Genomic DNA, 15,966 nt, shown 5'->3' on the forward strand with positions numbered 1-15,966 from the left:
TACGATGTAACTTTTTATTTTATTAAAAAAAATATCAAATCATTCTCAACTTTAACTCGTTCATTGTTTTTTAATTAACAGCTGTAGTTTCTATTTGTACATAAAACTACTTAGGGATTCACGAAAACACACACACTATCACAATTCACTTTATTTAACACTTTGAAAGACCAACTACAACGACATAAAAATTATAACAGGTAAGTAAATTTGCATTCACCCGGTCGCTAGCGCATTTTAATTTGCCCGCAGCGACATCTATTGATCGTTGGCGGAAACGATTGCGGAATACACTACAAATATTACAAACTAAACATTCCGCCCACCAAGGACTTGTCCTTTAAAAATCAAACAACAAAATATTCACTTACAAAAGACATAAAACTTTACTTAACCTAAAGAACTTAACATCTATATGTAATATAAACTGGTAAAGAAACTAAGGATACAAAAATAATAAAAAAAATAAAACCGCCCACCGTGACAATGTAAATCATTTGTCAAGAACACAAACTTTACTCAACGGTCTTTTTAATAATCCATTTTTACAACGAATAGTTACTACTCGAGTTACATTGTCAGGTCCAGTATGCTTACTTACAATTCTACCTAAAAGCCATTTAGTTGGTGGTAGGTTATCGTCTCTTACAATACAAATATCATTAACACTTGGTTCTGGTAATTTCGAATTCCACTTATATCTTTGATTTAAACAAACCAAATATTCTTTAGACCATCTTATCCAAAAATTATCAACCATTTTTTGAACTAACTTCCATCTATCAATACCAGTAATATTACAATCTGTATAATTGTCATAGGAAACATTAAACATAGGTTCTCCGATTAAAAAATGACCTGGCGTCAGTGGGAGAGGGTCAATTGCGTCATTACTCAAAACCGATATGGGACGTGAATTTAAACACGCTTCAACCTGCGATAATACTGTAGACAACTCTTCATAAGTCAGCGTAGTGTCCCCAATTACCTTTCGTAAATGTGCTTTAGCACAGCGTACGCCTGCTTCCCACAATCCACCGAAATTTGGCGATTGCGGAGGAATGAAATGCCATGTCGTAGACTCTAACGTTAACGCTTCAGCGATTTCCTGGGGCAGATTTGACTTGGCACAATCAAACATCTCACGTAATTGTTTGTCGGCTCCAACGAAATTCGTGCCATTGTCACTGTAAAGGTCTTGACAATGACCTCGCCTAGAGGTAAATCGTCTGAAAGCGGCAATAAAGCCCTTTGTTGATAAATCAGTTACCGCCTCAATATGTACTGCACGCGTGACCATACACACGAATAAGCTGATGTATCCCTTGTAAGATTTGGCTCCACGGCCTGGTGAAAATCTGATATTAATAGGACCCGCATAGTCTACTCCAGTCGCTTTAAATGGTTTGCAAGGTTTCAATCTCGCGTCAGGAAGTTGTCCCATCAACTGAACTCTAGCTGCTTTGGAGTATCTCATACAAGTGATACATTGGCGATAACACCGCTTGACTTGATCTCTAGCTCGTAATATCCAATACTTTGAACGAAGAAAGTTCAACATAATCTGTGGACCGCCATGCAGAGTCTTGTCATGCGCGTCCGCGACCAAAAGCTGGGTAAGGTGACTTTTAGCTGGTAATATAATTGGATGTCTAGTGTCGTAACTCACATCAGCCTGTTCGATTCGTCCTCCCACTCTCAGCAACCGATTTTGATCCAAAACTGGGCAGAGAGTATGAAGTGCGCTTTTCTTCAAGACTTCTTTCCCTTCTAGTAACAACTTTATCTCTTCTTCAAATTCAATCCCTTGAACTTGTTGGATACACATCTCTAACGTTCGATTCATTTCTTTAACTGTCACATATCGTTTAACCCATATAGGTAATTGTTGTCTTTCTTCCTTTTTTGTCAACATTCTTCTACAAAATGACATTACTTTTAGCATTTTTGTTAAGTTTGAAAATTTCGTCCATTCATAATTCTCTTCTTTTATTTGTGTCACCTTCATAGAAACTATTCTTTCTTCTTCATGTGTTTCAGCTACATTACATTTCGACTCTTCTATTTTAGATTGTTTTAGCCAAACAGGTCCATGCCACCATAAAGATTCGGAATGCATTTCTGAGGGCTGTAAACCTCTTGACGCACAATCTGCAGGATTTGTGTCAGTCGAAACATGTTGCCATTGTTTGTAGTCCATAATCGAGAGAATATCTGATACACGATTGCTGACAAATGTAGTCCATTTGCTAGCTCCACCCTTCAGCCATGCCAATACGATTGTGGAGTCAGTCCACCCATGAAGATTTTCTTTAGGTATGTTCATTACTTGAGATATCTCTGATAGCAATTTTGCTGCAAGAGTCGCTCCGCACAATTCCAATCTGGGAATTGACATTACCTTATCTATAGGGGCAACCTTTGTTTTAGCAGATATCAAGTTTGCGTACACCGATCCGTCATGTTCTATAACTCGAATATAGACTGCTGCAGCGTAAGCTGCTTGAGACGCGTCAGAAAATGCGTGTAGCTCACAATAGCTACCTCTAGTACTCTTAATCCATCTAGGAATCTCAATTTTCTTGATTTCAACCAAATCATTCCTGAACTTGATCCATTGCTCTTGCAACTCATCGGTGATATGATCGTCCCAGTCTAAATGCTCTTGCCATATTTTCTGGATAATAATCTTTGCTGAAACTACAACCGGCGCAATCCAGCCCATTGGATCATATAATCGAGCAATGTCGGACAGCACTTGCCTTTTTGTAATGGGATATTTCACCTCAGGTAAAGCGACCGTGTATTCAAAATTATCTGTAGCTCGATCCCACTGTATTCCTAGAATCTTCATCATATTATCAGCTTTGATTGGCACTGACTTTTCTTTACTGTGTTTGTTCTCTCCAATATATTTTAATAACTCACTACTGTTACTGCTCCATTTTTGTAGTTGAAATCCTCCAGATGTCATTAGTTTATTCATTTCATCATATACGCTTCTAGCTTCTTCTTCTGTATCACATCCGGTCATTAAATCATCAATGTAATAGTCTCTTTTAGTTATTTCTGATGCCTTTGGAAAACTATGAGCTTCATCGTCAGCCAGCCTTTGTAACGTCTTCACTGCCAGATACGGAGCACATGCCGTACCAAAAGTTAATGTCAACAACTTATAGTGTTGAATAGGCAAATCTGGATGGGCTCTCCAAAGTATCCTTTGAAAATTCGTATCATCGGCATGTACAAGCACCTGCCTATACATTTTCACAAGGTCAGCAACAATACAAATTCGATGCGTGCGAAATCTCATCAATAAATGCCTCAAATCCTGTTGGAGCTTAGGTCCAACTAGAAGATCGTCATTAAGTGAGACGTCATTGATGCCCTTGCTTGATGCATTAAAGACCACACGAACCTTAGTCGTATCCTTGTCGTCTCTAACGACAGCATGGTGAGGTAGATAGACCGCTTTGGGATTGTCAATGTCCGCTTCATCAACAAGAGTCATGTGCTTAAGAGTCAAATATTCATCTAAAACCTTTCGATATTCCTCATATAATTTAGGGTCTTTTGTTAACCTCCTTTCTAAAGCTATAAGTTTTTTCGTTGCAATATCCTTCGACTGTCCATATTGACATGCAGGATCCTCATTCTTAAATGGTAGTTTGACAACAAACCTTCCTTCTTTATTTCTAACAGTTGTAGCTTGATAGATATTTTCACATAATTGCTCCTCTTTAGTCAGTCTCTTCTGAATCTGATCAGGTTCAGCCTCAATTTCCCAAAAACGTTTGAGACAGTCATCCTCTGGAGCGAAACGCAAATGTAAACTCGTAACATTGTCATTAGCTGAAGATGAATCCGACAATTTACCATATAAAATCCACCCAAAGACCGTATTTTGCGCTAAGAGTTTTCCTTGAGGTTGTTTCATAATGCCGTCTAATAAAACTTCGTAGTACACTTCAGCTCCTAATAAAACATCAATTTTACCTGGTGAAGCAAAATTTGGATCAGCTAAATTCAATTGCTGGAGTTCTAGCCAGTCAGGTGTTTCCAGCTTGTCACCTGGAAGCAGTGAGGTAAGTGAACCTAGAACATAAGCATTTACGTGATAGGTAATTTCGGGGTTGTGGCGCGACATAAGACCTAAAGTTACCATGTATTTAACACGCGTTTGACCACCTCCCAAACCTGAAACCACGCCATTAACAGAAAAGCGTTTGAGACCAAGTAACTGAGCCGTTGCTTCCGTTACAAAAGAAGCTTGAGAACCTTGATCTAACAAAGCACGAATCGGATATGTCTTCCCGTTCCTTGAACGAGCCTTGATGATAGCTGTCGCCAACAGCACATGATAGCTTAAATCTTGCTTTGAGAAGTTCGCCACTATATTTAGTGGGTTAGCTGTGGATGACCCATAATGCTTTGTTCCGTCAACTTTGTTTTGATTTTTCTCTCCTTGGTTGCCAATCGTCTGTTCCGTGAACTCTTCCTTATCAAAGTGTAACATAGTGTGATGTCTTCGTCCGCACTTCTTGCAACTAGTTGGTAATCGGCATTTCATAACAACATGCGTTGGTTGCAAGCAATTAAAGCATAGCCCTTTTGATTGTATAAAATCTCTTCTTTCCTGTACAGATTTCTTCTCAAACTGCTTACACAAATTCAAATGGTGATTCTCGCCACAGAGAGCACATATTGTATCATTCTTCTTGTTATCCTGTTGTTGTACTGCTGAGTGGAATGATTTAGTCTTAGTCAATGGTTTCTTCACTTGTGTCAACGGCTTAGTGTGCTTACTAGAATCTATCATCTCCATGCTTCGGAATCTAGCTTCTAGAAATTCAACAAGTTGCGCCCACGAAGGCATATCTTCAGCCATAAGACTTATCTGTTGTTCCCATTGTTTATGAGATTCCACATCTAGTTTGGAAACCACAAGATGAACTATTATAACATCCCATGTTTCAGTTCTTATTCCAATATTGTTCAAAGCTTTCAAACAAGAAGACGTTGTATCAAGTAATTGTTTGATACCATGCGAGGAATCTGTATTGATTTGTTTTTGTGAGAAAAGTATCTTCAGAATTGCGTTTGAGTTGTACCGTTTGTTGTTGTAACGTTTAGTTAGTTGTTTCCAAGCCTCATCATAATTTTGGTCTGTGGTAGCGAAATTACGCAGCATGCTCTCTGGTTCTCCTTGTACACTGCTTTTCAAATAGTGCAACTTTTGAACCGCTGATAATTTCTCATTGTTGTGTATTAGCGACACGAACATATCGTAGAATGTCTGCCACTCCTCGTATTTACCACTGAACGTTGGTAATTGTATTCTTGGAAGCTTAACTTCATTACACGGCGGAGTATTCGATTCAGGTTTGTGCTTTTCAGTGAACCTGCCCTGTACTTCTTTGAGATCTGACATGTAGGCGATGTATGTCTCTTCAAACTCATCATATTTATCATTAGTAAAGTAAGGTAAGACTTGCTCTTGTTCAGGTTTAATTATCTGAATAAGTTCTTTGTGATTACTGTTGAATTCTGCATGTAACTTTTCTAAAGTATCGATCCTTGTTTCCACATAACCTTTAGTTATTCTAATTTTCGGAGTCTTCTTATAGTTTGATTGAGCTTTCTCCAACCTTCCTAGTAGATCAGCTTGATTCTTAAGTAATTTCTCAGCCATTTTTCAGTTAATAACAGTTCACATAAATTCTCAAAACTCAGTTAAGTTTTATATTGCTTGAGAATATTCCAAGTCCATAGAATAAAATCACAAAAAAATACAAGTCGAAGATCACTTAAAAATTTTCTAAGTCCAAAACCAATGCTGATTTTTCTAAGTCCGTAGAATAAAATCTTGAAAAATTACAAGTTGAAGATCACTTAAAATTTTCTAAGTCCAAAACCACTGCGATTTTTCTAAGTCCGTAGAATAAAATCTTGAAAAATTACAAGTTGAAGATCACTTAAAAATTTTCTAAGTCCAAAATCACTGCGATTTTTCTAAGTCCGTAGAATAAAATCTTGAAAAATTACAAGTGTTTTACAATGCAGAGTCCAAAGTCCATCCGAGGTTTCGGCACCATGTACATAAAACTACTTAGGGATTCACGAAAACACACACACTATCACAATTCACTTTATTTAACACTTTGAAAGACCAACTACAACGACATAAAAATTATAACAGGTAAGTAAATTTGCATTCACCCGGTCGCTAGCGCATTTTAATTTGCCCGCAGCGACATCTATTGATCGTTGGCGGAAACGATTGCGGAATACACTACAAATATTACAAACTAAACACTATTTGAATATTTATTATATTCGAATATTAGCACAATTCCTCGGAACACAAACCTGAGATAACTTGGTCTATTTTAATTATTTTCCTTACAGACACAAAGTTTATCTACATACGTGTCTACATGAACGAGAATGTCTTAAGATCAGAATTCACTCATTCGTGAATGCGGGTACTCAGTTTGGCTTCGTTAGTACTAATTAGACTAAAACTAGTGAGACATGATTATTTCAAGGTTTCGGATGTAAAGCATGTGTTACGTTAGAATTGTGTGAAATTATTAAAGACTGCATTTTTATCAGAGACTTTATCGATAGTTATACTTGTATATCATCTCTCAAATTTTCTATGAAAGAACAGAAACAAAAATGACTTTGCATTCGAAATACACAGTGAAATGCGGTCCATGTATACTAAACGTGATATGCAGATCGGACGCTACAGAGCGCTGAATTTCATGCGTGTTGAAGTGACTTCAAGGGGGATCGCGCCTGGCACGATCATTGTTCTGTGGCCTAACGCCTACTTCAAGTCAGTACAGAATGCTTCAGGTAGTCCGTGTATGGTCGCCATTAGGATAAGTTTTCTCTATAACTACATGCATAAACTAAATCCATCGCTTTAATTACTTCGGCGACGGCGACGGTTTATCTTTTATACAAATAAGTTTCGATGGATTATGCTGTATGTGCTTTAACTCAGTGTGAGTACTAAATTCTTTTGTTTTTTTGTAATTCAAGATTATTTTATAAGTTTTTTGAGTTAACAATATAGCGGCATAATCGTGAAGTTTCACTGCCGAAACCGTACAAGAATATCGTTGGTCTAGGCGTGACGCCGTGACGACCCATTAAAAACTGTGAAACTTTGCAGAAGTGACCAAAACTGTTGTTGAATTAGTACCAGTGGTTTTATTAAGATGTCGCTAAAAGTACTTTATGCTGTCAAAATGTTTTATTGTCGGACAAACTTAACTGACCCAGTGATAGGCGCTGTTGTCGCTACACGTTTTAAGGGTTACGAGTGAGCAAAAATTGAAGAAGTTAGGACATTAAGCAACACCATTGATTTGCAACTTATGACCTGAGTTCGCATAATAATTCCTTATTGTTTTAATTTAATACAAACACACTAGCAAATTAAACAACGTGTCATTACACGTGATATTTTTATGGAATTTCGAATTTATGAAAATGATAGATAAGAAATTGAAAGATATCTGTGAAGTCAACCAATCCGCACTGCGCTTGCGTAGTTGACCATGGCCTAGTAACCTTTTAGGGTAGGCTCTGAGCCCCTCAGTGGGGACTTATAAGCTGATGATGATGATGAGGTTGGCAACATTAACCCGTGCAGCTGCCGCTCCCACATTGGTCTAAATATGAAGCTTTCAAGATGACATTGTTAATGCACATATTTTCTGCCTGCCACATGATTTTTGTTGAACTATACTGTAAATTAGTGTCATTTTTGCCTACCATGTTAAAAAAGTTTGATCAAGACTCATGTATTAAAATCGTGAATAATATTTGAAGCTTTCTGTAGCATATTTTAATTGTTAATTACGAGGTATTGCATCTAGACCACATTATCTTAGTGTTTTGGTAGGAACTAAATTAACGAGGATACTATTTAATTAGGATTAGGAATTAGGTATTTATTTGTGCGTAACAGGGATAGGATTCTGGTATATAGATAGATTTTTTTTTAATAAAACAGCAATTACATTTTTCATTTATTTTTGATTACACATTGGACACCGATTATAATTAATGTTATAAGACATCGTTACCATAATACATTCGACAGATGGATAACTGTAATTATTAAAATTAATACTGGATTTATTAATGTTTTTTTTAGGAACGGCAAAAGACTAATGAAGAATGTCGGCAAAACTGAGAAATACTGGAAAAGATTTTCGCCAGCAATAATATCTGTCTGTACGATTTGGCTGACACGCCAGGTGCAATACCACGACCACACAGAAGATAGGTGTCAAGTGGAAGCAATTCCGCGTTTCATCTGATGCGTGTGGTTCAAGCGTGTCAAACTTGACAACTGAGATGTGACCGTACAGGGATGCAACCATCGTTCGATAAGCAATATTGTTATTGTTAATCGAAGCAACCAGCGAAAATATTTAGTTCACTTTGTCTCGTCTATACGTTCTTAAATGTTACGCCATCCTACTACATTATGTGTCATTACAAGTGGCACTCCAGTGGCAACACAGATTGAACAATGATTAACTTAGATCGGAAAGTTGTGTAGGCCATACAAACCCTTTATGGTTAAACGATGTCAAATAACTTCTTAAAGTAAATACATATAAGAGAGAAATGTTAACTATGCAATTATTGAAAAACTTAGATTTTTAAAAAAAGGATATCATTTTTTTGGGCCCATAAAGAATGGTGGTGTATAATTTTCTTATGTAAATATTAAAAAAAAAAAGAACAATTTTTTGGAGCAATTTTCCATTTCTAAAGTCCATATGCAACCTTGAAATTTAAAATAATAGACAAATTATTAATTTACATTACGGTTAATTTAATTTAGATATGGCTGAACCTTAAAATTAATGACAATTTTGTCCAATTGTCAGTTATGTCCTATTAAAAACCATTGAATTATAATATCACTGTAATGTAAAGATTATATGAACACGTTGATATATGTGCCTTTACTGTTCATTATTGTCCACCGATGGGCCCACATCTTCACAAAAAATGATCGCCTTTTTACAAATTATTGTTACAGAAATAAATCAAGTCAAGTCAAAATAATTTAGACACTTATTTAATTAACAGCATAATAATTAAAAACGTCATCCGTGAATATTATTTCTATAGTAAATACGACTTAGAGATATGGAATGGAAAGTTTAATAGAAAGAATTAACATTCACGGTGTATGAAATGAAAAATTTAAATAAAATGAAACATCACCCTCATATTCCGATCCAACAATCCCTGTTTAGCATTCCTTTTTAGCACCAACCAACATAAATTTAATTAATTATAATTAATTGTAATTAATATCAATTATTAATTAAAACACGACATCGATTATATCACCTACTTTAACATACTTGCTACAATGATAACATTCCCTAACATGCTTTATAGAGGTAAAATACGTCGACTATTGAATTAATTTCATTGCGTACTAGATGGTGATGCAGTAAAGCAGCGATTGAGGCGCCCCCATTAAAGGTTTTCTATGTTCTTGGATGGACTGTAATACTAGAGCTTGTCAGGAAATGTTATGCTTCATTTGTCACCACTAATTATATAATTTTGAATATTATTATTGATAGCCGTTAAAAAATTATCCGAAGAAAACAAAGTTATTTAAATACGTTAAAATTACTGCATAAATTATAAGAGAAGTAAAAAATAATCGAAAAATGTCCAAATGTAAGTAAAAATATTGAAATAATGTAATAAAAATTCTAAATAATAAAAATATGGAAATTTGTTCTTAACACATAAAACTTGTCTAAACATTTTATATATTTAATTGGAATAAGTGAACCGTTTTATTATGTATGACTTATATTATAAATAGGTTAAATATCCCGAAATCAGGATTAAGTAATTTCGAATTGGATTAGATTAATAGTGTCCGTCAGCATTGATTTAGTTAGACATATTACGCTACCTCTTAGATGACCCACTAGACTCGTTTCACGTTGCGACCGACCTTAGCGTGTAAATTGTTTCACGGCCTCTAATCTGGACAGTCTACGAAACGAAGATCACAGCTCTATCCAGTTTTTTTGGGTGGAGTTAAAATAATCGCCGCGGCACCGCGTTCGCGACTTAAAGATGGAATTACACTGAACTAATCCATTGCTGACAACCAACCTAGACTTATTTCTGACTCTTAAACATGAATAGTTAAACATTATTAATATAATTTACTGTAGTCACAAAATAACAGGTCGATTTTAACTGGTTTGTTGTGAATTATGGACTTGGTTTAAAATTCTTGAAATCTTTATTGTTCTTGTCATGTGTACGTTTTAGTTAATATATGTTAAAATGAAATGTGGAAGAGGCGATAATCGTGTGCAAGGACAGCGCCAAATAGAAGTTCGTGGTCTCTGGGCTACAGTCGACAGTTGTGTTGTTAAAATCAAACGTGTTATATTGTGACAAATGTAGAATATAATGTAATACATTGATGTTTTATATTGATACATACTTATAATTAAGCTATTACTAAAAGCCAGAATGTTTCAGGCTCTATTATGCTAAAAGACAGCTTAGTAGTGCGTTATGCGAAAATCAAATTAAAGTATAAAATTAATTTTTTACTATTGTTTACTTTTCGTGATATAATTTAGTATCAATTAAACTTATTACAGTATATTTAATTAAACTTCACATTAGTCACCCCTAAACAAGGTTGGGCTCAAGCCCCACGGTGGATTCGCAAATAAACTGACGATGATGTTTAACTGCGAAAACCCGAATAAGCTATACGACCTCTCTCATTCTGTTTTATTTACCACCCTTAAAGGTTGAATTGTAATTATATATTTAACTCATTTGACTGTTAATAAAATGAGAGGTTACAAGTCTATACATAGTAGATGACTGAACGTTAACAAAACGGCATCTTTCAATAAGCCTTAAAACGTAAACACACTCCTGAGCTGTCAAATCTTATTTATATATGAACAGACAGAACATATGTATTTATTAACCTTAGTTTTCACTGCCGAAACCTGTACAAAAATACATTGGTACCTCTATATTTTTCGAAGAGAATAGGAGAGATAACATCATATTTTCGTAAACGCATCACCGCAGGCCACCAGTGGAAACCCAAGGTTACTAATATCAATCCACCGATCGTTGGTTTTTAAGACCAAAATCCCAGTTTACATCATCTCGCCATCACTCTTGTTATCTTTGACAAGACAGAGATAACAATATGTTTTATACAGGTATTTTGATCTCAGAAACCAACGATGAGATTATTAAGGTAAATATGACACAGCTAACATTCACGCAGTTAACCTGTGTCGGTAACAAATAGTTCCGAGTCCATTGGGCGTCTTCTTCAGTGAGAGACGAGTCACGACCGCGAAATAATACCAGTCCCACTGACCCTGAAGAAGGGCCCCGTTGGGCTCGAAATTAGTCGGTGATGATACGGGATAAACGCGTCAATGTTAGCCATTTCATATTTAGTTTGCGACTTAGATTAAAGCTTAAAAATACAATATTGAATATATTGGATACATGACTATTGATGAAATTGAATTAAACAATTATTGATTTTTTTTAAATTACATGCTACTAATATAATAATGCAATCCTATACTATTTTAAAATAGTTGAAATTACACGTAAACGTAAACGTCTTACACGTAATGTACAAGTAAACGTCTTCTACTCCCTATGTCTTTCGCAAGACTGCTCTTTAAATTAAAATGTTTCCTTGTTGTGGTAGTTTAGAAAAGAACCCGGGTTTCCAGACGTATCTTTTCATAACATTATTAATATTTTTTTGAATAAACATATTGTTGTGTTTTCCACGATGTTCAGTTTTCAACAGGAAATATTATTGAAAGTTGGGTATTTTAAATATCTGAATTATATCTAAAGTAAAAATGTATTTAAATTATTTAACAAAATTGGTAGCAACGATTTCGAGTGAATATGAATAAATTCATGGTTCGCGTTCGCGTTCGCGTTCGCGTCAACAATAATGTTGCCAAGTTAATTAATATTTTTCACGACGATCTTTAGTTACCATTAGCTGTGTATTGATTTAAAGAGTCGTTTTTAATATCAGTTCAGATCTAATCTACTAATATCAAATCGAATAATTAATCGAAAATTGGTAATCGTAAAATCGATCTGAAAAAAACGATAAAAAAGTTGTTTTTACGTGATATTGTCGATATATTTACTTAAATTCTATTTTTTTTTCAGCACTACTACGAACTACTTTTTTTGTTTTTTTTTTTATTTTTTTTAACATTAAATACGATGAATGATTACATGATGTCCTAATTAAAGATAATATTGATACGTACAGTATGGGCATATAAATGTGCATAGTTACGATAATGGAGGTGCTACTTAGAATATTAATTACTTAGACAAAGAGTTTACTATGGCTTTACGCCTCATCCGATGATGCGGATTTTCTTTACTTGATTTAGGACGGAACCTGATCGCGTTTTTCATCAATAATTTTAAAAATTAATTAAAACGAAAATCATACACTACACAAATTTGAAAATAATTCATTGCAAAATAACTTTATAATACTGCATTATAGCAGTCAACACCAGCATTAGAAATAGAAGCTACATTGGCACAAATTATTTTATAATACGAAAACACTACCACAACATTTATTATTGATAGAGACATTTTGCATTTAACATAAAAGTAAGCACACGTAGACAGACATATTGAGATTGAACTTACCTTAATCTTACTACTAGAACTAGAGACTATAAATCTTTAAGACTAGAAATCTTTGTTTTGCTAATTAAAATTATTTAAGATATTCTTATACTAGGATTATACATAGACATCGATATAAACACCCTGAAAGAAGCAGTCGTAAGGGAAAGATGAAAATATATGGAAGAGGATATAAAAGAGTAAAAATAAATTCTTGTATAATTGGACCGCATAGAAAAGAACTTACGTACTACAATAAATGTTATATATGGGTAATACCTAATGAGTAACATTAATAAGTCCTTAAGAGTTGCCGAGTCATTTCGAATGCATAATTTGTCTAAATTATATTTCTTAGATTTAGGTGGCTCCATAAGTTTCCTCTAAATATTTGACACGGTGTTTTAATACGTTTAATACTTTGACCATTTTTCGTTGGAGATCTTCAAGGTGTTTAACGCGTTCTTCATAATCATCAAGTTGGGTGTAAATATCGTGATCTGGAGTAGCATCCCTGCGGAATCGACTTTTTTTAACTTCTTCATCGTCGCCGCAACTATCACAGTCAGCCCAATAACGTAAATCTATAGAAGGTATATCGTCGCAAGAAATAAGCCCATCCTGAACTTCTGGGAGCAGGAATACATTTTCACCTATAGTATCAATATTGTCACCGTTATCGCATAATATCCTCGCCAGACTAGTTTCTTTGATTTGTGCTAATTGTTCCTTCTTAAAAGTAGTAGGATTTTCGTACCAAAACCTGTCGCCATCCCTAAGACGTTTGAATTGTTCCACCAAAATACATCTAAACAATGGTCCAATTTTTCCTCCTTCTACTTGGTCTTCCAATATCCCTCCTACCCATACATCAACGTTATGAACCGAGCCATAAAGTTCTTTCAGTTTATCTCTAACATTTTTACTTGATATTTCACCGGCCAAATCGTCAAAATCGTTCACTTCGGACATATTGCAGAAATCACGCCATTTAGTATACGGTGGCAAAGCATGATCACGGCCTCTATGAATGTTGATCGCAGCAAGATCTAAAGCCACGGCATGGGCAGTATGAAACAGTTGTTCTGTTAGTTCAGAATTCAAATTTTGGGTAGGGGTTTTGAGTTTCGCTGGTGTTGTAAACATTCCCCTCAGCAACGGATCTACTCCACCCTCATCGACAAGTCTCCAAGGTGCGAAGAAAGCATTACGTAAGAGTAAGTGGCCTTGGGCTATCGGTTCAAAATTTTCGTCGTAGCGATGTAGAATGGGATTAATTAGTGAATGACCGAATCTTAGAGCTGCGGTAGCGAAAACATTCGAAACAGATGGATTTATTTTAGCGTCATATCCTTTATATTCTCCAATTTGTTTATATCCTTCCGGACCAAGGATCAAAGGCAACCAGTGTTGATAAGTTATATGTTGTATCTCGGAACCAACCACTTTACGCGCTTCTTGGTAAACCTTATCACCATCCCAGAAGGGGTTAATAGTTTTTAATTGCGTAGCAACTCTATTGTGTTCACGCATCCAAATTGTATGCATAGCAGCAAGACCAATTTGTTCATTCGCTCTGACATCCCCTGCGACAAAGCAATTGCGATTACTTTCTTCCAGATTGCGCTTACAGTCCATGCTATTCAATCCAATTGTAGGCAATAAGGGTTTTTTTCCTGGGAAAGTAGCCCCTACACGCAATAACCCACTATCGTTGGAGTAGTCTCGTAGGTCATCAGCGACTGCTTTTTCAAAACCGTACACTTGTGAACCGTCAATATATGAAGTAAGTTGATTTATTTGCTCCCGAGGTTGCAGTTTTCCGAAAAGCACAGACGTCATTCCCGAACCACAAACTGAACTTGTTCTAATGAAATCAATGCATCTACGGTTTGTTATTCGAGGATCGTCTTCTGGTACGTCAATTGGGAAGCATGGTGCTGCATAGTCACACGTTTTTTTGCAATCTACGCCATCCCATGTTTGCGAACTCACCGAGGGCAGGGAATGGTCTAAGTCGTGATCCAACCATTGGCCCCACTGCATTACCATGTGTGTTATCTGGATATCTTCAGTAATTTTTTTCGTTGTTATTATAGTGGTCGACACTAGTCGTGAACTGGGCAATTTGTAGCCATTGTATTTTGTATTTTTATTCCAACCCACTGGTTGACTGAAACCATTTTCATATACAGGGTAAAGAATTCTTCTAAACGCAGTAAGCGATGAGCCCCAAGTAGGATGAGCTAAGTTGTTGCAGCTACCGTCGATACTACGATATTTCATATGAAAGCACATGTCCAAACATTTGTATTCCTCTCTGTGGGCAACACAACCAGAAAGCTTTGCAATCAACTCTAAATGTTCTCCAGACAAGATTTGTTCGTAGTTAAATGGCTCTACAGAAGTTACCTTTAAACCCGATTGAATGAATTCTTTAACTTTGTCTAATGCACGTTCGTATATTTCAGCAGGTCGCGCAACAGCTCTAGCTGGAGCATTTGGAAATCTAGTTACTCTGTATAGATCACTAATACTGGCATTGGATTTATTAGATTTAAATAATTGTTCCATTGTTTTAGCAATAGCTTGGTCGATATCCCGTGTAGCTTCTGTCAAAGCTATGTTCACATATTCATCCCCAGGTAAAACATGATCTTTAACAGTTAAAAATGCTGAGACTGTGTCACGCCCATATTCGTTGAAAGCTGAACATTCGTAACGGCCAGTATCTGTAGTCGTAACGTTATTAATTATTAGGCTCCCTATTATGGAAATTGATATTCTGTCATTTGGTTCAATATGCGTGCCATCCTTCCTCCATTCAATTAATGCAGGCGGTTCACTCTCAACTTCACAGGGCATTTGAACTGATGTCTGTTTAAATGCATCTGTGTCTTCCGGTCTAAGTATAATTTTTGGTGCTATAATCTGCGCTTTTTCTACCTTAAGAATCGCAGAAATTTCTGTTAGTCCTTCAGAATTTTCAGCTCTGCAATGGTATAATCCATCATCATCATTTGACACCTGAATGATTGTTAAGTTTTGATTGTCATCGGAGATAACGATATTTTCATTTTCAGACAAAGCCATTGTATTTCTGTACCAAGTTATGACCGGTTTTGGTACGCCACGAGCCGTACATCTGAATTCCGCTGTTTCCCCAATAGTTATAACTTCATCTTTTGGCACGACAACAAAAGCTGGTGCAACTGT

At 35.8% G+C, this 15,966-nt stretch overlaps 2 protein-coding genes across 2 annotated transcripts in view; both read right to left on the reverse strand.

Moving 5' to 3' along the window:
* Positions 1-1,214: 1,214 nt before the first annotated feature.
* LOC123723470 lies at positions 1,215-5,692 on the reverse strand. The gene is made up of 2 exons (XM_045686145.1): positions 1,670-5,692; positions 1,215-1,229 (listed from the first exon to the last, which is right to left on the reverse strand). The coding sequence occupies exons 1-2, from the start codon at positions 5,690-5,692 to the stop codon at positions 1,215-1,217; spliced, it is 4,038 nt and encodes a 1,345-aa protein (XP_045542101.1).
* Positions 5,693-12,899: 7,207 nt separating this feature from the next.
* The window catches only part of LOC106717269 (peroxidasin), a 43,344-nt gene continuing 40,277 nt past the window's right edge, over positions 12,900-15,966 (reverse strand). The window contains exon 7 of the mRNA XM_014511070.2: positions 12,900-15,962. Coding sequence (XP_014366556.2) covers positions 13,111-15,962 — 2,852 coding nt within the window. The 3' untranslated portion in view covers positions 12,900-13,110. The remainder of the gene's footprint in view (positions 15,963-15,966) is intronic.

The sequence above is a fragment of the Papilio machaon genome, chromosome Z (assembly GCF_912999745.1).
Source record: "Papilio machaon chromosome Z, ilPapMach1.1, whole genome shotgun sequence".
In the NCBI taxonomy this organism is placed as follows: Eukaryota; Metazoa; Arthropoda; class Insecta; order Lepidoptera; family Papilionidae; genus Papilio; species Papilio machaon.